A 24,221-nucleotide genomic window follows, 5' to 3' on the forward strand; every position below is an offset into this window, starting at 1 on the left:
CTTTCTCTCCCCTCCTCAGACGACTGCAGTCTAACATGCTAACATTGCCATGGCTCGCCCAGTGCTCGCATCCCTGCACTGCTCCGGGAGCAGCACTGCCCCATCTCTGTCTGACCAGTAGAGAGCAGGCTTGCAGCTGCAGCTTCTTGCATTCCACGGTGTCTCCAGCAACCTGTCATCCCTGCAGCTAACAATGCTTCTGCATTCCTGTTGTTGTCAGTGTGATGTGTGTACCTTCGCTCTTTCACTGATCAGTTTAATGGCCTCTACAATTACAAAGCTGAAAAAAAAAAGCGAATGAGCAAGCCAACGTGTGTAAAGAGGACATCTTTTTCTATTTCAGTGTCTTGGACACTGCTAAAATAATCAGAGTGTGATTAAGGTATATTTGTTCATATGGAATCTAATAAATCTCATTTAACCAAAATTTCATTTATTCTCTGATTAACTGATTTGTTTATAAACTGGGTCCTGTTAGAGTCAAAGATTTTAAGTTGGACAGAAGAAAACACAAGATTAAGTAATTTTTTTTAAAGAAATGACTCCTGTTAGAGTCAAAGAAAGAAGTGAACGCTAAATTTAATAGTGAGCCACAAACAAGCAGACAAAAAAAAAACCTTAAGAGTATTTTTTTTTAATGAGCAAAATCAAGATTTTATTCTCATTATAAATGAACTAAAAAACAAAACTACTTACCATGTAGATATTTGTATAAGCACTTGTTTTTTAAAAATTGTTTACATCTGTAGTTAGGGACTGTAAGTAAAGTGGCATAGTTGTAAAACCATGTAACAACTAGAACAAGTATCTTTTATTGCTTCCACACACACTAAGAAGCTACCTATTTTTAAGGATTTTTTCTTTTGAAACAAAAGGATGCCACATTGAAAATAGGGGATATGTGTAAACTCCATTTTTCTGTCTGATGGAATTATTCAGCTCAGCCTGCTATGAAGCTTGGCATTTTGTTTCTCATAGGGAGGGAAAAAAGGGAGGACAGGGGCTTTACTCTGCAGCCACTAACAGCAAGGAGGAGGGGACGATGTCTTTGACAGATCAGCATGCTTGCACTAGCACCATTGTACTCAAGGAACACATTGTGTGCGCTTTTCCACTCTCCTGTGCAGTCAAACCACTTCTGCCAGCCTTCTGAGGTTTCTGGTTGTAGGTGTGAGCCCCTGGCTCTAAGAGCAGCTAGCAGTGCTTTGCAGCTTTGAGATCAATCCCTGTTGTAGCAGTGGCATTGCTGAGGCACCTTTCAGATCAAGGCTTTCCAGCACTGTTTATTAACACATCTTGTAGCAGCACCACACAATGTTCAATTTGTCATTCAGACAAGCATGGAATACGAATGAGTCACTGCTGAATAGGAAACTTAATCAAATGCGCAAGCCAGACAGGTTGTGGTTGATGTATAATGTGGTTTTAACTGATAATGTGGTACAAGCTGTCACTGTGTTCTTTAATATTTTGACATGCCTCTGATCAGAGTACTTTGTGTTTGATCTTGCACTGGATCAGCAAACCCTATTAGAGTTTAGTATAAAGGAGAAATAAAGTCAATCCTAAAAGGTTTATCACACAAGAAGTTGTGAAGGAAAGTTCATCTAAAAAATTAGAGGGGCCATACTTTTTGTATAAAAGTTATCATATCACTTTGCCTTCTCCATTATCATCACAAAAAGACAGGAATATATAGTGTGATGCTAAGCAAGGTGCAGGATTAAACTAGACATTGCATGGTGGATTTAACTAGACTCTCACCCAAGCAGGACTAGCAGTCATGTGCTGGGTGGAAAAGCAAATCCAAGAAGCAATTCCTCTTTTTTCATCAGTTTAATAGAGCTGTCATAAGTGCACACCTGGATCTCTGCCTGTGAATTTTTTTGAAGTGATTAAAATGTTAAAAGATTAAAACAGTGGTTCAGTTTGCTTAGGGGTGTTTACATTGTCTCTCTTGAGCAGCTCTATTCAAGTCTTGGTTCCGTAGTGCCAACCTCCATTTCCTGCTCTCCCCAAGCTTCCCCAAATGACAGTGGATCTTTAAAGGTCACTTACTGCTCCTGGAGCAGACCAAGCCACATCACTCTTTGTGCCTTTGCCCACAAAATTGTATTCATGGCTACACCATAGCTCAAACACTAAGGCTTGGGTTTGGCTTGCCATGATTCTTTTCCCAGTTATCTCCCTTGCTCTTACTTAGTGCTTTGTACTTAAATATCATATACAACTGCTGCATCTTAAACTGATTGGATTCACCCACTTTTTTTCTATGCAAGAAGCGAATCCTATCTGGTATTTGCAAGGACCTTCAGCATCTGTCATCATACAGATGAAATTTACTATTCTTATATTTTATGTAACAGTCTTTTAATAAAGATATTAAATTAAGGCCCATTCTTGATTAACTGCAGTGAATAACATCCTACTAGGCCAGCAGTGCCTCTTTCAATGTAAGCCTGTTTTCCGCATTCCATTAGTCACTTAGCATTAAATTCACTTTATTTATTTCTATCAGCTTCAGATTAATGATAAATTCCTTTTTGAAAGCTTTCAGATGCTTACTGCAAGACAGATTGGTTACATCAACCGTATTTTCCTTGGGAAAAAAATAAGCAATCATCTTTACAAAGAGGTTCTCCTCTGAGCTGAAATTAAAGTTCACTTTGACCATCCTATCTGTAGCCTGGTAAATTAGCTTCTCCTCTCTTGAAATGCTTAGAGAAGAGTTCCAATATCACTGACATTCCAAATTCTCGAAGTAAGGGTAGCTGTTGCTTGCACTTAGATTAATATGTAAGATTTCTTGACATGAAGAAGTTTACTATTGGCCAGGACTGCAGCTGTGCTTCCCTCTTTCGTCTGTTAAGTAAGAATTGTGTACTGAGGTGAGTAGCAGATGGCCCTACCTGTTTCCCTGCTCACAGTGTGACCAATGATGGAGCAGTCAGAGCTAGAGCTCTTCAGCTAGAGCAAGCTCAAGGACAGAAATTACATTTTTCTTCAAAGTAGCACACAGTGCGTCAGCTTTCTCTTCTCCTGTCAGAGCAAATAGGTACTCTGTCCTTAAAAATAGTGAGCTTTTTTTATTAATATATATTTTTAACCATCTCTCCTTACCAAATCTATTAAACACTCTAAACTGACTCATTGCATTTTTCAGCCAATTATGTAGATTGCAGAGGTGTACCTGCCATAAACACAGGCAGTGCAGCAAACTATTTATACCTCCCCCTCTGAAGATGTTTTTGTAACATTTCATTATTTACTTGTTAATTGTCTCCATGCAGTATTATTCTTCAGTACCCTACTTCACTGCAGAGAAAATGGTTTGCTGTGAACTGTTTTAATTTTTGAAAGTTTATGTTTCTTTTGAGATCAGCCATGCAAGCTTACATTACAATTTCTTTTTGTGAAACACAAAGCAAGAAGTCCCAGATTGTGCTACTAAAAGCATAGGAAAAGAAAAAACAGGTATTAACTTTGCTCCCTTTTAATTCACCTTTTTGGAAATTCGCCTTCTGACACCCAGTGTTGCCCCAGAGTAACACTTTGCTCATTATCAAACACCAGTTAGCAACTGCAGAAATGTGGTCTTTTTTATTTAGATTAACAACATTTATACAATGGGAGCCTTGTAAATAGGTAAGCTGTGCAATCAAATGCTTGGGAGGTAATTAAGCACTCCTTGTTCCCTTTGTTCCTGCCTCACTCCATTAACTTTCTGTCTTGGTATTCTCAGACAGTAGAAGTCCTGATCTAATTGAGCTTTAATATGGAATGCTCTGATGCTGTTTAATGTGCCTTAATCTCCTTTCAATATCTTCTTTATATTACATGATCCTACATTATGTGATAAGCAACTTTCCATCTGGGCTACAATAGTGTGCATTCAGACAACATAAGATCTGATGTTTTGACCATCACTGCTTCCTGGAATATTTAGTTCCAAGCTAATAGTTAACTTATCTGCTAAATTAGTGTTTATGTATCTGTTGGTCATCTGAACTTTACCAAATTTACCTGGCTTTGTTGAAGTCCTCATAGTGGTGTGCTGTACATATGTGAACAAGAAAATAAAATAATCTCAAGCACAGAAATAATTTTTTTCTGTATATGTGGGAAGAGAACCCTTCCTATGCTTGGCATTGTTTTGAAGATATTTTGAAGATTCTCGCCTTTGGATGCTTCAACACACAGATTCAGATTTGTCAGGGAGACAGGATAAAAAGAACAAGGGGAAGTCAAAGGAACACTAAGGAACCATCACCCCATACTTACTTTAATGGGGAGCATTTGACCACAGCCAATAGGCCTGAGTACCCTCATCTCTTTATGAGAATTATTATCTCTTAAACTCTAGGAAAGCATAGATTTTCTGAGGCCTCATGATCATAGCAGCCAGGCAAATGTATTATAGCAACCCATCTGAGACAAAATTCATGACCTAATATCCTAATAACAGAGTTCTTGAAACAAGTTACTTGAAGGCTCTGAGTTCTTTCATTTTTGGCTTGTGCTGAAATACTGTATTTTCCCATGCCATTTAATTAGCACACTCTAGACCATCAGATCTAATCTTTCCTAGTAACTCTTTTCAGCTCTTGACAGTTTCAGTCAAAAAGAAAAATGTGAAATGTAATGTCTTTATCCTTCATTAAAGAAATAGAATGAATTTTTGAAGTGTCCCATTGGAACTGTTTGTGTTAGATCTCTCCCGTCTCATAGACGTGTGGTAGGTATGTGTCATTTCAAGTCAGATCCATCAAATAAGGAAGAAAGTCACTTGGAAGGTGATGGTGTGAAGTTGGGCAGATAGAAGTTAACTGCTGATTCTGTGCAAGATTCAAAACACAATGTGCTTTGGAGAAAATAAGACCCCATTACCTGTATATTGGTGTATTGATTGACAGAAAATAATGTGAATCTCAGTGCATTATACCCTCATGGATACCTATACATAAACAAATGTAGAAATGCCTGAAAATCCAATGCAACTGGCCGTTTTAAACAAGAAGACCCACCTTTTTAGACAGCATGTGTTGAACAAATATGACAGGTATGGCCCACCTTTTATTTTCCCCTTCTCTATAGCATAGTGCTTAAAGTGGAGAGTCTTTCCCATAAATGATAAAGGGGCCATGGGGTCACAAAGACCCTTCCATTGTGATCATTTGGTGTTTTCCTACCTAGTCTAGAAATCCAGAGTCTCTTAAAAGTAACTTAAAAGTGTTAGGGAACAGCATGTTATCAGTCAAAGTCTGTGCAAGTTGTAAATCAGGGAAGGTCGAGTGCCCAAGGGCAACCTCTGCTGCAGTAATGTTGTAGTGTATTCAACTGCCCATCTTCTTTTCTCAGGTCCACAAGAGGTGGCTCAGGTTCCTCCCCTTCTGAGGCTGGGCCAGCGTGGCAATGCCCGTCCTTCTTCCTCAGAGTCCTCAGAGCTGCTCTGCCACTTCAGCTCCTCCTGCTGCTGCTGATCGGGCTGGCATGCCTGGTGCCAATGACCGAGGAGGATTACAGCTGTGCTATGGCAAACAACTTTGCCCGCTCTTTCCACCCCATGCTAAAATACATGAATGGTCCTCCTCCATTGTGAAGGAGACCTGGGAGACAGCGGGAGACCTTGCTGGAGTGCTGGCTGGGAGCAAGATGATTTTAAAGGGTGACAGGGTTCAGCGTGGCCGACAGGGTGTACCTGCTTGCTGTTGCCACCACTGTGCCCATGTCTTTCTCTGCTGGCACTCCGCTGGAAACGCATCAGTGTATCAGTATCAAACTGCACAACGTATTCCTGAGTAGCATCATTTCAATACTCGCATCCTGGGTACTAAGGAGGATGCGGTGTATGTGAGGGAAACCTCTTCTGTACAGCTTTTGGGATCTTTTAGCCACTTTATATCCAGGTCATTGCCCTGTACTATGCATAGCCAAGGACTTGATACTGTAGATCCTTTCCTGTGTGCTGCTCTAAATGACCCATTAGCCAGTCTTTGTTAATACCCTCTCAGTATCTACAGTATACAAAATAACCAATGCTTAAGGAATTTTAGAGCATTTGTAACATACAATTTTAAAGAACCTTGTATGGCAATGTATTATTTCCTGTGGTTTCTGTTTTAGGCATGGTGTTCTATCTTTTGCTTTGGATGCACAAGGTGTAAATCTGAGAAGCACTTTTTTAAGGTTTAAAAAAAAAAATGGATGTAATAAATAAGATTGCAGAGGTTTTTATGAGGAAAAAATGTTGAATGTCAAGTTGAAAAACAAAGAACATATTTATGTATGTACAGTTTGCTAAGCCAAGTTTTGTTTGTATTGATTTCTTTGCATTTATTATAGATACCATAAAATATTTTGTCTACGTGCTTTTTAATGACAACTATGGAAATCTCTAAGTTTAGATCGAGATATGTATGGTATAAAAAAATAGAAGACATCCATATGCTGCACTTCAAAAAAGAATTAAAAAATTCTGTAACGAATTAATGGCATTAGGTATATGTTTGAATGACAAGATCTGGAAAGTGACAACTGGCAGAGTATGTGGGAAAGTATCACATTAGAAGTTGTGCTAATTTTGAAAGCAGTACATGTTTTGGATTAATGATTCATCACTTCAGGTTTTTCTTTTTTTCAAGCTGCTTCTTGAAGTTCTCTCTCACCTGTGTGAGGTTTTTCTTTCCATCTTTCTGTGTATGCATTCATGTGTATGCATACCTTTGACAATTGAGGTCATACCAATTCACACTAAAGCACATTTTTTTCCTGTGGGTATGCTGGAAACTTCCTAATATTCTCCATAGCAGCTCAACACCAAGATAGAAATTTATGTTTTAACCATCATTATTTTAGTGGAATAGGCCCAAAACATAAGCATAAACAGCAGAAAAAGAGAACAAATTGAAAACTCATTAATTTTCCAGAACTGTTGTAAAAGACTTGCAGTCTACTCAGAGGGACTCTGCCCAGCTTATCAATCAGAACTCAGCTTTGAAAGAACAGGATTCTTCTCAATTATGAAACAAATACAGACCGTGGCTCTAAGTTACTGCTCTTTAATACATTTGGGGAATTTGAAGCCATGACACAAACAATGAGAATTTTTTTTTGAGTTAAGTGTTTTTGCTTAGAATATATTGGCTTGCATGACAGAAATAAAAAGACCAGAAAAAACTACAAACACATTAGTTGGTGTTATGTAGAATTACTTTTTGGCATGTTGTCTTTTGAGCTGTTGTGAGGAGAGGGTAGTCAGAGGTAGGGAATCACAAGATGAACTCCAGCATTTGGAAGAGCCAAAATAAAGCTTCCTTTTCAGATAAGTGTAGTATTAACATTTTTTGTGAATTTATATTCACAAAATGTTTTCAATGTCTGAGACACAAGTCTGGACTGACACAAGTATGTGTTCTTTTCAAGGCTGAGTTTCCTTCATTGCTATTCAGAAGTTATGCTAGGCTAGATTAGTATTCATAATCACTTATTCTTAGTAGACAAAGATAAGGAACACACACTTGGGCTACAAGGAAGAGCTGTTATATGTATAAGTCCTGACATATTACATTAAAATTGACACCTTCTCTCTTTTCTGATATTGTTCTCTTTGGTGACAAAACAGTCTTTAGTTAATGGTAATCAGTGCACCTACATGAATAATTCAGTAATTTGCTGCATCTATTAGTCTAGGTCTGTGCATGCTTTAGACATCCTTTCATCAGCCAGTCACTGAGTCTGCTGGGTAATTTTTTGTTGAAAGTTATTTTTGTTTTCTTTTTTAAAAAACACTGTAAAGGAAAAAAAAAAAAAAAGACTCATTTAGAGAGACATAAATGAACCTCTCTGTCTTCTGTTTTCCAGGAAGTAAAGAATGTGGAAGATCACATCATCAAGTGTCACTAGCCCTTTCAAATTCAGTGCATTTTTGGCTGATAATTACCTGCAGGACACCCATGCACTCTCCCCTGCCTTGCTGATGAACTGGTGGATAGTGTCCCTGCTGTGCTTTGCTTCCCTCCAGCTGTTTCAAAGTTTCTTGTGTCCATACCTTCAAGCTCTGATCTGTGGCCATAGATCTGACTATCAGTGTACTAACTGTTGGTGTAGAGAACTTTTTTTTGACCCCAAGGGATCTACTCACACAAAGCAGTCCTCCCAGTGAACAGCAAACTCTCTACAATGCCTGTGAATAAAGCAGTCACAGATGGTGATACAGACCATTAGAAAAAGATCACAGACAGGAAAAATGCCTGTTTGTAAATATTAAATTTCGTATTCCTTCAGGGACAGGAATGTCAGTCTGTAAGTTGATGTGTCAAGGGAATCTCAGGCAATTTGCATCACCAGGTTAGAGGGTCCTTTCAGTGCCCCTTAGGAGTTACTGCTTTTGATACTTTAAGCCTCAACTCAAAATCAGCATCAGAACAGTTAAAGTGGTTTGAGCAATATGCTCCTAGAAAAGGAATTCTAGCCATGAACCAATTACATTATTACTTCATGTGTGATTTTGCAGAACTGAATCTTGATCCTGGCACAAAGAAGGCAAAATGTAAATAAGTGGGCAGGCTTTTCTCAAGTTCCATCCCAAGAGTACCCGTGACTCAGAGGTCTAGCTTGAGTTGCAAATCTCCATGAGATACCAACATATGCATTTATCACCACAGCAGGAACCAGGTTAAAGGAGGCAACTGTAGGGGAGGAAAAAGCACACCAAGAAGGCTGTCAAGCATTACAGCCCCTGGCACTAGCCAGCTTGGCAGCCTGGGCATCTTTCTCATCCTGATAATGGGATGCTAAAACTCTCTAAGAAATGCACAAGGTAGAGTCTGAGATGCTCTGTCTCTGTGATAAACCTGCAACCACCTCTCCTCTTTCTGAAACATCACTTACTTGGGGTCTGCAAACACAAGGGCTGATTTCTGGTGATGCACCTTGAGCCTTGGCTGGAAAGGCAGCAGAGGAGCTGCCAAACTGTGGATCTGCATTGAAATTGTGTGTTCAGGCATAGAGAAACTAGACTATGTCTCTTGGGGAGCTCAGGTTACAACTATGATGTATTTTTTCCCATTTTCTACTGTAGATAAATGCAATAGCTTTTGTAGAGATGTAATCATTCCCCCAGATTGACATACCTTACAACTTTTAATCTTGCTTATTGTCTTGTAATCAGCACAGATCTAGTGAGTGTTTGAAGGTAACTGGTTGCTTGGTGACTCCAGACTGTAGTATCAAGGCACTGGTCATTATCTTGTATTGATAATAGTGAAAAATAATGAGCACAATTTACCCTGGACTCCCTGCATCTCTTTGAGGAGCTTCATTTGTGGACCCTGCTTTGCAAAATCTGAAGGCATCCTGAAAAGTGATATTTAGAGACATCTGACAATGTTAGGAGTACAAATGATCTCAACTTGACAAATGTGGTGTGCCCTTATTCCTCATAGCTGTGAGCATGATGATACATGTTACCTATTCCCCACCCTTCTCCAGTAGCAATAACAGCTTCTTTCTGCAGCAGATCAATAGTTCCTCACAACTGGTTTGCCACCCTTCCAGCTTTGTGAACACCTGCAGTATTGCTCTCTCCTTCCAAAAATGTTTTTCTGCATCTGGCTGTTGAACGAGAACAAAGATACTGGGCTTGCTTATGAGCAGTCATCCCTTGCCCTCAGTCTTGTGTTATTTGTGGCTGAGAGATCTGTTTACAACTGATAGCATCTCTCAACATGCTCATCATCATCATCATGTGCATCTGAGTGGATGTGTGTCTGTGTGTTCAAAGCCATAACAGATGCTGGCTCACAACCTTCAAACTACAGATGCTATCAAGACTTAGCAACTGTAGGAGGATTCTGAGAAATCAGAACAAGTCAAGGAGAAGAAATGTACATTCTAAAGCAATAGAAACCATCGCTCTGCTCTCTTTCTGGCACTTATATTTTATTTGGTGTTTGAAGCAATGGATTATGGAAAGGAAAAAACCAGAATAGTGAGTTTTGATCTAAGCTGGGTGGTTTGGCAGCAGTCAAATGCAGAATCCATCTAAAGCAGTATTTGTCTAAACTGAGGGGGGGAAAGAAGAGTGCAGGGAGGGGTCTTTTGATTTGTGTGTATTTATAGGCACAGGGCTCCCCACATAAGGGAACTTGTCTGAGTACTGACTGAACTGTTTTAACCTTGGCAGCATGTTGTGAAAAGCACTATAGCCAGCTGAATTCTATTGTTTTTGTCCTGTTTGACCACAAGTAGACCCAGAGGGACATAGGCGTGAAACCTGTATTTGGCAGAAGTTGTGCTGTGGTAATAAAATTAAGAACATTATTTTGTTCTAATAATAATCCCCAATAAGTAAATAAATAGGAATTATTTATAGAATTAATTTGTCTTCCCAGAAAGGGGTAGATAAAAATCTGTGAAAGAAGATAAAAGGAAATGAATAACTGCTAGCTGAAGCACTGAAGATTTGTCATAGACCAAGGCCTGGTTAAGTAACAGAAATCTGAATTTTATTAAATGTTTGCTGTAAAAGCAGATAGGAACTGAAAGATATAACATCTATTTTTTGGTGCCACCTAATATATCATTCCAGAAATGAACTGGCCAGAACTACTTTTTTCAAGTAAGAATCTATTTAAAAACCTAAGACACAGCAAATGGATTTGACCACAGTAAGGTCTGAATAACACAGGCACATGTAATTTTTTGAAAAGACAAGATGCTTTAGGAAAGTATTACCCATTTCTTGTATTGAAGGTGTCCTTGGTGAGGGGGCAGAGGTGCACTAGAGAGCTCTTCTGGTCAGGGATCATGCAGATGTGGATGCAGTTTGCCCACAGGTTACTCATATTGTAATTCCTAAGAGACTGCTATTGTGGATGTTGTAATTGTGGGTTTTTCCATTCCTTTGTTTTTAGAAAAGATGTTTTTAAAAACAGATGGAATTAAATCTACCCGAGTCCACATTTTTTATGTAAGTGCTCACAAGGCTATCCAAGAAGTGGGACATTCATGGCTGAAGTATTTTCTTTATAAACAATTCAGAAATTGTCTGGGAAGTTCTCCTGGCCATAAAGCTGCAGGTTAAAACATATGGTTGTGATTTTGACTCCTTTGCTAAACTTGAAGCATGGTGTAGGCAGGTATGCAGACTATGGGGGGCAAGGGGAGAAAAAAGTAGTGGAAGAAAGCATGATGCTGTAGCATTTTGGTTGAGATAGATAGATAGATGGATAGTAGATAGATAGATAGATAGATAGATAGATAGATAGATAGATAGATAGATAGATAGATATAGATAATAGATAGATGATAGATAGATTAGATGGATGATAAATAGAAACAAAGAAGACATTTTTGAGTTGTAGTCTCTTTTCCTATTTTCAGATTTAATGTAAGCAAAAATTAATCCTGTAAGGGCAGACTGGAATTCAATCTTTCCTGCTTTAGGCATTCATACAAATGCCTGAACTTTCAAGTTTTTATGTGCCCTGACTCTTACCACAGAATGGACAGCACGTTTTTCTCCTCTCTAGAGTATAACGTATTTGTTCATCTTTCCATACAAGATACAAGTTCTGAAGAGGTGAGTGAAATTTAAAAAAAAAAAAAAATTGCTTCTTGTCAGATTTTTTTTATCTAGATGGTAGCATTCAGTCTTTATCAGTAGAGAAGCTAAGATAAACAGAAGCTAAGAAAAGCCAAGACCTTGGTCCCAAAAGTGTTGCAAAATCTGGCTAAAAAATGCCCTCTCTGCACATTTTTCATTGCTTAAAACGGTAACATTCTGAAGTTATGCACAAATGTGTAGGAATGGAAGACAGCAGGAGATAAATTTCATATCACCTGTATGCCTGCAGAAATGAAGACATTAGCAGAATGACACCTAAATGCTGCAGCACAAAGTTCTTAAAGGGACATGAGAGCTGGTTAGCCTTGTTCCTGCTGAGATAAGTGCCAAATGTTATTATTTTGATGGTCGATTTTCCTGAAGACTTCATGACCATTTTTACACTTGAGCCTCTGTGTCTGCAGGATGCCATGGTGAATGGTAGTAATTGGAGCCTGGCTGGGCATAAGAAAAAACACGTACGCAGTGCCCTTCCATGGACATTCTTTGTATGTGAGCACTCTGATGAGTGCAGTTTTATATGTTTGGATTTTCCTGTCCTCTTCACTGTGTGGGTGGTGAAGACAAGCAATGTAATGCAGAGGAAGGAGATGTAAAACTTTTTGAGCCCAAGAAGCTGCTGTTTCATGGGAATTTTAATGTTGCAGTATCTGGATAGGCAAAAAATTTAAAATCCATCATTTAATTTTGAGGAATAAGCATGGCCAAAAGGCTTTTAATGAGGGAGGGCACCCCACTGACTGAAAATACCAAGGCTTTAGCCCATGAAAAAGCTGTTGTCATTGCGTTATGAGGATTGCATGAAATAAAAGGAAAGAAAACCAGTCAAATATGGTTTTTGGTTATGCCTTAACTATGTCATATCTTTTTAATAAGTTTAATAGAATAAATATGCTGGAACAGGAGGAGTCACATGTCAGCAAAGAGAGAAAGAAGGGGTGTGGGGGATGCCAGTGCCTCTGGCTGTGTGCATCTATATAGGATCCCCTGAGGGAGCTGCTCTGTAAGGTGTGTGTGCAGTGAGGGAAGTGAGGGTGACGGGCTCAAAAGTTCTAGCTGCAAAAGCCCTACAGTGAAATAGAAAGGCATGTCCTTCCTGTATCATTTCTCAAACTCCTTCACTCAACAGACGTAAGAAATTGGGAATGAAGCTGGAGTCTCAGATGGCTCCTGACTATTGGGATGTGTCCAGTGCCTGGCTGCAGAGGCATTCTTCTGGTGGCTTCTGGGTGTCTGAGCAAGGTGACATCTCATCCACCTTCTCCCATCACAGAAAACACATCATGGGAGAGAATCAAGATGAGGGAGACAGACTCTTTTCAGTTGTTCCCATTGACAGGGCAAAAGGCAATGGGTGCAAATTAAATCACATGAAATTCCATCGGAGCACAGGCAAAATATTTTATAACAGGAAGATCATCAAACACTGGAAAAGGGTGCCCAGGGGGTAGAAGGTTCTTCTTTTGTAGCTATTCAACTTTCAGCTGGGCTTGGCCCTGAACGATCTTCTTTAGGTGATCCAGCTCTGAGCCAGGAATTGGACTGAACAGTCTCCAGTGACATTCCCAGCTCACTGCACTGTGGTGCTGTGTCATGCTGCAGAAAGAGATGGGAAAAAGAATGCCTAATCTCAGGTAGTGTGCAATCCCAGGCAGTGTGCAATCCTTTGCTCATTCAAATCGTTACCATTTTTGCAGAGGTAAGTATCTTCAAACTTTATCTGTGCAGTTTTTCATTTAGGACTATCATGTTTTTGATTTTGCAGGAATATTCTCCTATCTAGCGGCTCTTTAAGGTAAAGTCTGTAAGTTCAGTATTATATAGCAACTGTCTTCTTAAGCCATTTCTCCATGAACTGTAAGTGCTCACTTGGTCCTGTGGTTAAAAAATTACATAAAGCCATGAAATGGTGCCATGTGTTGAATCAGCATTGAAAAATAATTTATTATTTTGAGCACATGTGCATGTGCAATTAATTCCTATTACTCTGACCCACCCTTTGTGGCCAAAGAAGCAACTTGCATTCAAGTTCTTTGTTATGGAAGTGTATTGCAAAGCAATCAGATGATTTGGAACCATTGTTCAGTTCTACTCAGCGCTTAAAAATTCCAAGCATTCTTTTAGAGTCTGAATAGATTATTTGCTTTCATATTTAACAGGCTATAAGGTGAGGCTTCACAAGAACAAAGTATATCACCTGTCTTGTCTTCATCATTGAGATGATACATGGAATTGAAGTAACCATATTAATATTTTTTTCCTTTGAAGTACAATGGAACATCTCATTAAAACAAAGAGCTTTTACATATATATTTGTATAAGACAAGAACCTATGAACCAACAGTACCATGCTGAACCAGCATGGCACAGAAAATAGATTAAAAGATAATCAAATATGGACCATATTTTCTCTATGTTACTGATAAATGTATATACTACAGTATGTATGCAAATTATATAGATTACTGGCTTGATTCTTTGCAAACACCAAATATTGCTTTGAGATTATTTTACAGAATAGTATCTTTCATTTCTCTTCATCCCTTCCTTATGGCTTAGTTAAGACAATTTTTTTTCCCTGAGGACTAGTTTCACTTGGGAAAGGAGTACTATTTTATTTGATATAAGCTAGCTCATGGGAAGTGGCAGCCAACAATAGAAGGCTAAATTCAGACAATTTGTCTCTTCTGCCATAATCTATTTCACAAGCCAAAATAAGGAATGTAAACCAAAATACTAACATTAAAGAATATAAACTACTAGGTACTTAGCTAACTTCCCTGGTGTTGTTAGGATTACTAGATACTGTACCTATCCTGTTGATGACTCTAGATATGGAGTCTCTGATTCTTTTCAGGGAAAGTGAAGAAACCAAGAAACAGTTTTCACTTTCATTTAGATGCACAGAAACTGACACATTCTGTTTGTTTCAAAACCAGTGCACCATTTTGCTGTCCACTGGAAAACAACAAGCAGAGAAGAATATTTTCAAAACATGCAAAATATAACAAAATGAAACAATGTGTTCTGATTAATTCTTTATTTTCAACATCAAATACATTGATAAAAATCTTGCACCAATCAGGTAGCATACCAGATATTTTATTCAGACTTTTTAGAACTTTTTCAGGTGCAAAACAAAGAAAAAAATAGCTCACCAAAACCAAAGACGTCAATAATTTCATATGCATTAGTGAAAGAACAGAATACTTCGACCAATACATTATGACAGCTGAGCCTATACCAAAGAAAGGACTTTGCATTTACAGACTACATAGTGCACACAAAAGCATTTATTTCATAGTACATACAATAAGGTAATACATAAAGTGGCTTGATAACGCAAGTCTCGTGACCAGCAGTCTATCCCTTCCATTTTCATTGGGCACTTTCTGAAGAAACAGACTTCTAATCATAGGCACACAGGATTACAGAATTTACTAATTTGCAAGATGGCAGCATATATTTTTTTAATTTTTATTTATTTCTTTAGGCACATTTGAATGCAAAAAAATTTAATATCCTTTTAACACAGTGCAAAACCAAATACCCTTTATGGGCAACGATCACTCTGAAAACAACTTTCAGGACATAAGGCTACCTACATTTGAAGGATGTAAGGGAACTGTGAGTAGAAAGGGTAGGACATTAATATTGGGAAAACGTTAATTTTAAACTCTCAGATCAATTTGAGATTATGCTACACTTGCAGGTCACAGCAAAGGTTGGTTTGTATTACAATACCATTGTTAACATCACCCTTCTATCACTTGTTGACTTTCTATCTGTAAAGCCATATCACGGTTGTAGATAGCATTGAAAACATCAATCTCTATTCAAAATAAGAAATGCACTTCACACAAGTTTAGCTGAGAATGCCTTATATACAAAATCCCATTATCTGAAGGCTGAGTTGCACTCTAATTTTAAAGCAGGAAATTATAGATTCAAGAGGGGCTTGCCATGTTCTTACTTAAGTCTGTAATAAGACTAAAGACCTACTGAGGCAGAATTTTTACTTTTTTGGTAGTTTGCTTATTTTTAAACATTTGGCACAGCTCTTAAGGAATCAGTTGGCATCAACTGAAATGGATGGAGGCTCCAGTACAAATCCTGGCTCGTATGAAGGGGATGTTTTGGGGTTTTTTGTTTGCTTTTTTAACAACTCAAGGTACAGTGATCTGCTGAGAGTCCTTGCAACATCCTTGGGAGCTCAGTTCAGATTATTTCCTTAATTACATTTTTAAACCCCTCAGTGTAGAGAGAAGGAGAAAAATCATCAAGTGATGTCACTGAAACATAATAGTAAATTCATCACAACACACACCAAGAAACTTTCATTAAACTATTTTACCAGAGTACAAATCTTACTACCCCAGCTGGGAGTTTTACCTGAGACAGAGTCTGCAACATTGAGACGTGGCTGAAACTGCTATAAACCAGAGTAGCTTTCACATATTCAAACACCACATATTATGACACCACTAAGTGCTACACATCTCCCTATCTTCTCTTCTACCTCCCAAGCTTTTTGCAATACTTCAGTAACAACCATATACTCAAGCAAAACAAATTCATCTGGTCTATTTATGTTTGCCTTGTGCTGGTATTACATTGCCTATGTTTCTAGAGGGTTTTTTTGTTTTTTGATGTTTTTGTTTTTTTAAAAAAATCCATGTATAAACATTACAAAATAATTATTTTGTTAGCTGTCCAGAGGCATCACTATGAATGTTTTGGTAAAAGCATAATTAGCTGCCTTGAAAAGTTTTCATTCCACTTTTTATTACAGCATATATTTTATGTAATATCCAGCACCAGGTATTCAGGTAGTACTGGTTTGTCAGCTGCAAATATAAAGTATATATGTATATATATATATACACACATAAAATAGCATCTTGTGAAGTAACAATTACCAAATATCAGGCACAATTGTTTGCATACATTCAGAATACATATTTAAAAAGTTGCCATGTTTCTATCATAGACTTTTTTAAATCACTTTAATAGCTACATTCAGCTGTCTGATATGGGGGCCATCTCTATAGATAACTCTGGGAATGTTACTATATTCATTAATGTGCTGCTTCTATTAAAATCTTATTAAAAAGTTAATGACATGGATCCTAAATCTGCCCCAAGGTAAATTAATGTTCTCCTGGGAATCACTCTTCCTCTTTCTGGGTTGCCCTTCACTGTTGTCACCACAAACGTGGGAGGACTGGTTGAAGGCTAAATTGCTTCCTTGCAAGGGCTGAGCCCAGGAAAGGATTCTTAATTATTGTGAGCTGACTGATATTATTTTATATGTTCCATGACACATTATGATACCCTTCTGGCTGCTGCATACCACTTCAAATCATGCTTTTTCCATTTTCACTAGCAAAATCTCTTGAGTGTAAAGGTACTTGCCCTATATAGGTACCATCCAAATCTGACCCTCTGTTGTGAATTGCTCCCCGTGAACTACCTTTTATTCTCCAGGTCAAATTTACACTTGAATCAACGTAATGACCTATTCTGGGATGTAGGAAGGGAGGCATTTATTTAAACCAATTTGCCTTCAAGCTCATGAACTTGATCTGTGTGTTCCATCTTAGAGAACACCAAGTTGCATGGACAGCATTTAAAAGAGCAGCTCTAATGCACAATGGGCTACAAGTGAATGATGATGGTGTAAGCATGTAAATTTAACTACAGGGGTTCCTGTGCTCCATTCAGATCTTAGCCTGCACTCATTTGAGTGGACTCATGGGTTTTCTAACACATCTGAAAACCAGCTACTAAAAAAACCCAAAATGTCCATTTTCTTTCATGACACTTGGGAGCCCTCAAAAAGCCCTTAGGTACCAAATCAGTGCTTGCACACACACACATACACATACACACACACATGCTTTTACTGAATACACAAAAAGACAAAATCTTCAGCACATTCAGAAAAAAATGACACCATAATATGCATCAAGAAAAAGCCTATGAACTTACGGTGACGGCTTCACATGTTTAGGCTTGCACAGTTTTTGAGGAATCTTCTCAACCATTGGTAGCATGTAGCTTTAGGCTTTCAAACTGCTCATATCCTCAGATATGTACATGAAACTATTATAGACACCAGTATGTACATTCACTAAATAACTGAATTCTTGACTTGAAGTACTAACCTGTCCTATGCCTTGCTGCCTTCATAACTGCTGTGAAACTTGATCTCACTGCACACAGACTATGCCTGTGTGACAGGGAGTGTAATTTGACATAGGCACACCTGTTTGGCATTACTTGCACTGTTTCCTATATTTAGTTTCTGTGGAGTATTCCAATCAACATAAAGGTTTCAACTCTAGTAAAAACATCCCCAAACCATTTCATTAGCACTGTGGCCAGCTGCTGTGGAGCAGCCTGCACATGTGCTAGGAAACATCCTTACTGGCAGGGCGGTTGCTTCCAACCAGCTTTTGGAATAGTCCCTGGTCTGTGCTAACTCCCACTCTGCACCTGTCAACCAGACATGCAGATAGCACAGGCAAAGTTTATCATTCGATTAATAAAATATCCCTGTCATATGTAATAATCTCATTCCAGTACCCAGCAAAGTTCCCTGACATTTAATTTTCTAGCATAGAGGCAGTCAAATAGCAGCACCAAGTCCTACTTCGGATAGCATATCATGTGGAGTTCTTCAGTCTCTTTCACCTCTCGTTGAAACTCTTGATGTCAGTGGACCTTTTGTATATTTACGGTTTGTCTGAAGAATCAAACTGATCCTTATGAATATCCTTAGGAGCTTACAGACATGCATGGAGAAAGACAGATTTATCTTTCTGGACATACAGTCCCAGAGTCTACACCATGTCTGAGGCTCATTGCCCAGTTTTGGTGTCGCAGGTGAGCTGGCTCTTAACAGTGATTTTGAAACATGCCACAAGAGCCAAAGAAAGCCAAGGCAAGGAAAAACCTGCTGCTCTGACTGTGATACTAGCCCTCCCACACACAGCTACACCACACTCTGCTGAGTGGGGTGGGACCATCCCACTCTTCTGTGCCAGTCTCTCACTGGCATCCTCACCCCTTGCTTTGTAACGCAACAAAACACAGGATAGGGGGAGGGATTTTTTGTAGATACTGCTGGATCCTATATGTGTGTAAAGACCTTTCTTTAAGACCTGATGATTTTTGTAATCATCTGGTCGGATTCAAGAGTAATTCTCTATGTTATCACTGTTTTCAATGCTGCCCTGGATTTACACTCTTGGGCAACAAAACAGTTTTCTAGGATCAGACAAGATAGCATGCATGCAAAGCAATTCATCTAGAGGGTATGGTAAGGGTACCTAAAAGTTCGGTCAGAATGAGCTTGAGAGGGAGATTTTGGTGAAGTAAGCCAGCGAGGTAAAATAGTATAATTCTCAGACAGCAGTTCCTTTATACTGTAGGGAAGAAAAGAGGCTGGAACTAAACTACCAAGGCAGTCCCTTGCAGGGCAGCTTTCCTATGGCACACTAAGATGCCAATCAGTTTTCTGTTTACACTGCCCAAAAAGTCATCCAGAATCTTTACCAAACTGCTTCAAAATTTCAAGCAAGTTTTGAAAGTGAGCTCAGGATTTTGGGTGCGTATTAACAAAGATTACCACTCATGAAGATACCAATATGCATGGGTGGTATGGCCTATCAATTTTAGCAAAATGAATGTATGGTTTAGATTAGGACTTAGTTATCCAAATAACATGCAAAATTAAATAAAAACACTACAAATTTTAAATCAAGTTAGCCAGACATTCCTTGCTGGCTATCCATGGTAATGAAATGTCTTCCATTTAGGATAAGCAATCAATTTAGGCAAGCGCTTGACAAGCACTCATATGGAAAATGCTGGTGTCTGTTGTCACTGGAGTGTTTTCAAAGGTGGCACTATAGATGAAATGAAGCATGAGCTAGGTAGAACACTGCTGGGTTTTTCATACCACTGTATATGCTGACATCTGCTTATACTGTATTCTGCATATTCTCTTCTTCTTTGCTGTTTACATAAAAAGACTGCAAGGAATGAGACGAAGCTGATGCAGTTGTCAGCTGGCTTCGGTTCTCCTCTTCCATGGGTGCAGCACTCCTGGCTGCTGGGGCGTGCAGTCGGTGAGCGTCCAGCATCTCCAGCAAGAGATCATAGAGGGGAACTACGTTCTTACACTTCATGTTGTACAGGTGCTCCATTCCTTTGTTGCTGTGGGTTGTGATGAAACAGCAGTTACTTTCCAAATATACTATGAGAGGGAAAGAAAAGCTACCAGCTAATAATATTTGCTGGGTTCATATAAATCCTGTCTTGTACAAAACAACTAACTTAGCAGTGCATTTGCTGTACACATCTGCTACAGTTAAGCAGAAGGCATCACCTTCCAAGAACATTGCAGACTGTTGTAGTCAAGTTGCCTTCCACAGGTATCTCTTTTGCCCTTCTTTTCCTAAAAAGTAGCCTAGAGCACATAGACTCTTAACTTGGCCACTGTGACTAAGCGGATGGGATGGATTTTGTCTTTCCCATAATAAAAAAAATCAGTTTTCTTTCCTGGAAGAAAGCTCAACCAGTTTCTTAGCAGAAGCTCACTTATAATAGTATCTGTTCACAAAACTATGAAAAATAATTAACTTTACTGTACATCCAGAATTTCCTTAATTGTAATTTTTTTTGGGGGGGAGGGGGATTGGGGGCTGTGGAAGGTTCATTAACACAAAGAAACTCTATAAAATGGCACAAATTTTAAAAATCACATGCACACATCCCTTGACTTTTTTCTCAAACACCTGTGTATCAGTTCAGGCGGTAAAATCTGCATGTTTCAGCTTTAGTAGATATGATGTGGTGTTTAATTTAAACTTCATTAGCTGAAATAAAGAAAATTAAAATCTGTGTAGCAATACCTCCTATGGTTTCATAATAATAATAAAATCTATAGCATATCTTTGTAGAAATGTATCCTGTTAACACCTCATCCACTGAGCAGCTACCTTAAGAGGTAATTTGGGAGAATCATTTGCTGCAATTACTAAGAGTGTAATAACAGGCAGCTCACCTCTAACTAGCAAAAGGCATGGTCCTCTAGACTGGAATTTAGTAGTTCTGCATTTATCCTCATCCATAATGAAGATATCCACAATTTATCCACAATAATGTTTCTAAATCTCTTTTCTAAAGTGATTTGCAATCATGATACTTGTGAAAAGTGGCTGCATAAAAGTGATAATTTTGTTTAATCTTAGAGGAGACTAAAGTTTGCAGAGCTAGGCTACTCCTACATTAATATTCTTCTCAGTACTTTTCAAACACCTGTGTCCAGGTCTGGGGTCCACACCCTGAGAAAAACTTACACCTGTTACAATAGGTTCAGAGCAGGGCCATGAAGGTGATCCAAGGGCTGGAGCACCTCTTCTGTGAGGAAAGGCTGAGAAAACTGGAGTTGTTCAGCCTGGAGAAGAAGAGGCTCCTTTACAGAAGCCTTCCAGTATCTAAAGGAGTCCTAGAGCTGGAGAGGGACTTTTTACAAGGGCACGTAGTGACGGGACAAGGGAGGGTGGCTTCAAACTGAAATAGGTTAGGTTTAGATTAGGTAGTAGTAAGAAATTCTGTACTGAGGGTTGTGAGGCACTAGAACAGGTTGTCCAGAGAAACTGTGGATCTCCCATCCCTAGAAGTGTTCAAGACCAGCTTGGACGAGGCCCTGAGCAACCTGGTCTAAGTGGAAGGCATCCCTATCCATATCTGGAGGCTTGGAACTAGATGATCTTTAAAGTTCTCTTCCAAACCAGGCCATTCTATGATTCTATGACACGCATAAGATTAAAAACAGGTATTATTTTCCATCCAGCTACCAGCATTATCAAAACAAAAGGCAGAGGAAAGGACAACTAAAAAGAACAAATGGGCTAAATATTTGAATGTGGAATGTTTGGGGTTTTTTTTCGTAACAGCCCTTCACATAGTTTGCACTCCCACCTGCGAAGGAAAAGTGCGCATGTGCGTTTGTGACACCTCTCTTGCATGGGCCCAGCACTCACCTCATGTGTCTGATGTGAGAGAGGATGAGGAGGAGCTGAGCCAGTCGTCTGTGCTGCTGCTGCAGAGAAAGACCTGACTTAGCCATCAAGTGTATAAGAGTGTCTGTGATTTTGTCCAGGACACGGTGAATATAATCTTTCTCTTCCAGAGATTTCAAGGTGCTGGAAAGAAAAGTGTACACACCTAAAGTAGCGGGGAGAAAGAAAACAAACAAACCACAGACAAAAATTACTTTGGTGGACTCAGAGTTGCCCAAGGTATGCCCTGTGGCACCTCTTAAGCTATGTTAAGCCACAGGATCTGACTGTGTGCCAGCTCTCTTTCTTGGCAGCCAGGTTGCTGCTCTGAATGACCCTGGAGCATGGATTTGGACACTATGTGAAAAGCAGGAGAAAGAAGACAGTGCCACTTCCCTGCCTGGGTCCCACCAAGGTCTGTAGCAGAAGCTGGGTGACACCTGCAGCCAGACCTACCTGTGAGCGGTGCTCTTCTTTTGGTCACTTGGCTCTGAAACCTTGAGGAGATGCTGTTCTGCTTGACAGTTCTGCAGTACTTACCAACCAACCCAAGCTTTCAGCAGCTTTGCTATTTTCCCTGCTGCTTAATATTTAATTTTTAGTGATTTTCTAGTCAATCTAGAACGGAGTAATGTTACAACAAAACATGTAAACAAAACCAGGGTTTCTTTATGGACTTTTGCCTAGAAAAAATCCTCCCAACCAAGCAAAAGCATTGAAAGGTGTGCTCCTTCACTTGCAGTGCTGACTCTTCTTTAACAACAGTGTCCAAATCAACTTGTGCAAATTTAGCTGTCTTGAAATGCTTACTGTGGAAAATGAGCAACCTGAAGGTTTGGGCCAGATAAATACTTTTTCCAGAGGACAAAACACCTAAAAACTCCCCCTCCAACAGCCCCTCTACATCACCTGTGAGAGTCTCTAATCCAGTCATAAGAGCTTTCGCTAATAGTAAATCTTGGGAGCACGAAGCACATCAGCTTACAAAATAGGAAAGTCTAAACTATTTGGGGCTGTTTTATCTTGATTTTTTTTTCTGGACAACAGCACACAGCCAATGTGAATCAGGTCACAACAACACTAAAAGAGAGCTATTGCATTCAGCATCAGTTTTTTAAATCTTTTGGACTGAACCAACAACACTAAACAGGTCATACTACCATAATCCAGTCCTGAGGCACCAGAGTTTTAAGATGTACATATGGTAATACAATCAAATTGGCTTCATCATAGAGTGTTCATTGTCCTCTGTCTATAACAGACTTGAAAAATCTTGTGCTTTGGTCCTTCTGCATCAGCTCACAGAGCCAAGAAGAGACCTGGATTTTGTCCTCAGGAAAAAAAAAATGGTTTCTGGAGTAATGTTTTGTTTTGCTTTTCTTTAAAGCATCATATATAGCAGAATATGGAATATAGCTAGTGCTATTAAGAATAAAAGACACTAGCATGCACACACAGACAGACATATATGCTATAGCTTGTCAGACATATATGCTATATCTTGTTTTCATTGTTTGCAGCCTTGAGGCTACCACTGGATGTGAAGGTATTTTGCTGTGCATCTGAGCAGTCAGGGAGTTGAGATTTTTTTAACATCTTGGCCTACTTCATCTCTTCACATCATCTGGTTACTTCAAGGACCTGACATCTAGAACTACTGTAACCTGCAAATAGCTTTTATGATTTGGGGTCTTCTGCACTAAAAAGAAATGTAACTGTGTTTGTGAATCTGAGTGTCTCTGGAAAAGAGAAAGCAAGAAACTGCTTTCAAAAACCGAAGGGATAATTCAAACATATCATCAGTCATCATCAAGAAATCATCAGAGTTCTTAATTTTGGTAATGGATATTGCTTCAAATTTGATATAAATAGATAGTACAGTGGCCTCTTTTCTCACAGACCTTTTCATTGCTGTTATTATTTTTACTGAAATTAATTCAGAAACAGAAACTGGTCCTGGGGCTTTTCTCAGCTGAATCTTTCTCAGCTGACTCTGAACTTCCCTCACATATGTCTATTGACAATACAAGGCTTGATAGCTTAACTCGTACCTGTAGGGGCAAGATTCTTAAATATTACTGGCAAAACACAATCCACCAGAAGGAAATATTAATCTCATAAATGCACAGTGCCTCCAGAGATGTTTACTTCAGCCACAGTATTCTATTGTGCTCTTGAAGCAATACCCCATAGCTTCATACTACTGAAACTAGTAAAAGAAAATAATATTTTAGGAGGAATTTTTTCTCACCTAGTCTACAAGCTATTAAAAACCGTAAATCAAAAAAGCACTCCTCAACAACTGCAGAGAATTCAAGCAACTGCCAGTCAATAACCGTCAAGGAAAATTACATTTAGTTTTCCTTTCTACATCCTCACTGTGATTGCTCCTGCCCCAGGCCACTGACCAGAGATTTCTCCCCAAAAAAATACTGGCTATCACATACTCATACACATCCAAGCAGAGTTTCCAAATGAGGGTGCAGAAAATTGCCTTAGCAAAGTGAAATTTAACAGTCTCC

At 39.0% G+C, this 24,221-nt stretch overlaps 2 protein-coding genes across 21 annotated transcripts in view; one reads left to right on the forward strand and one right to left on the reverse strand.

Moving 5' to 3' along the window:
* Window positions 1–7,595, forward strand: part of SYNE1 (spectrin repeat containing nuclear envelope protein 1) — a 289,881-nt gene extending 282,286 nt beyond the window's left edge. For all 20 annotated transcript variants that reach the window (XM_033056260.2, XM_033056262.2, XM_033056276.2 and 17 more), the window contains one exon: window positions 5,359–7,595. In XM_033056260.2, the coding sequence (XP_032912151.1) occupies window positions 5,359–5,599 (241 nt within the window). In that variant the 3' untranslated portion in view covers window positions 5,600–7,595. The remainder of the gene's footprint in view (window positions 1–5,358) is intronic.
* An 8,006-nt stretch (window positions 7,596–15,601) lies between these two features.
* ESR1 (estrogen receptor 1) overlaps window positions 15,602–24,221 on the reverse strand; it is a 164,523-nt gene continuing 155,903 nt past the window's right edge. Inside the window, 3 exon segments of the mRNA XM_033056279.1 lie at window positions 15,602–19,635; window positions 19,638–19,849; window positions 21,682–21,865. Coding sequence (XP_032912170.1) covers window positions 19,514–19,635; window positions 19,638–19,849; window positions 21,682–21,865 — 518 coding nt within the window. The 3' untranslated portion in view covers window positions 15,602–19,513.

The sequence above is a fragment of the Catharus ustulatus genome, chromosome 3 (genome assembly GCF_009819885.2).
Source record: "Catharus ustulatus isolate bCatUst1 chromosome 3, bCatUst1.pri.v2, whole genome shotgun sequence".
Lineage (NCBI taxonomy): Eukaryota > Metazoa > Chordata > Aves > Passeriformes > Turdidae > Catharus > Catharus ustulatus.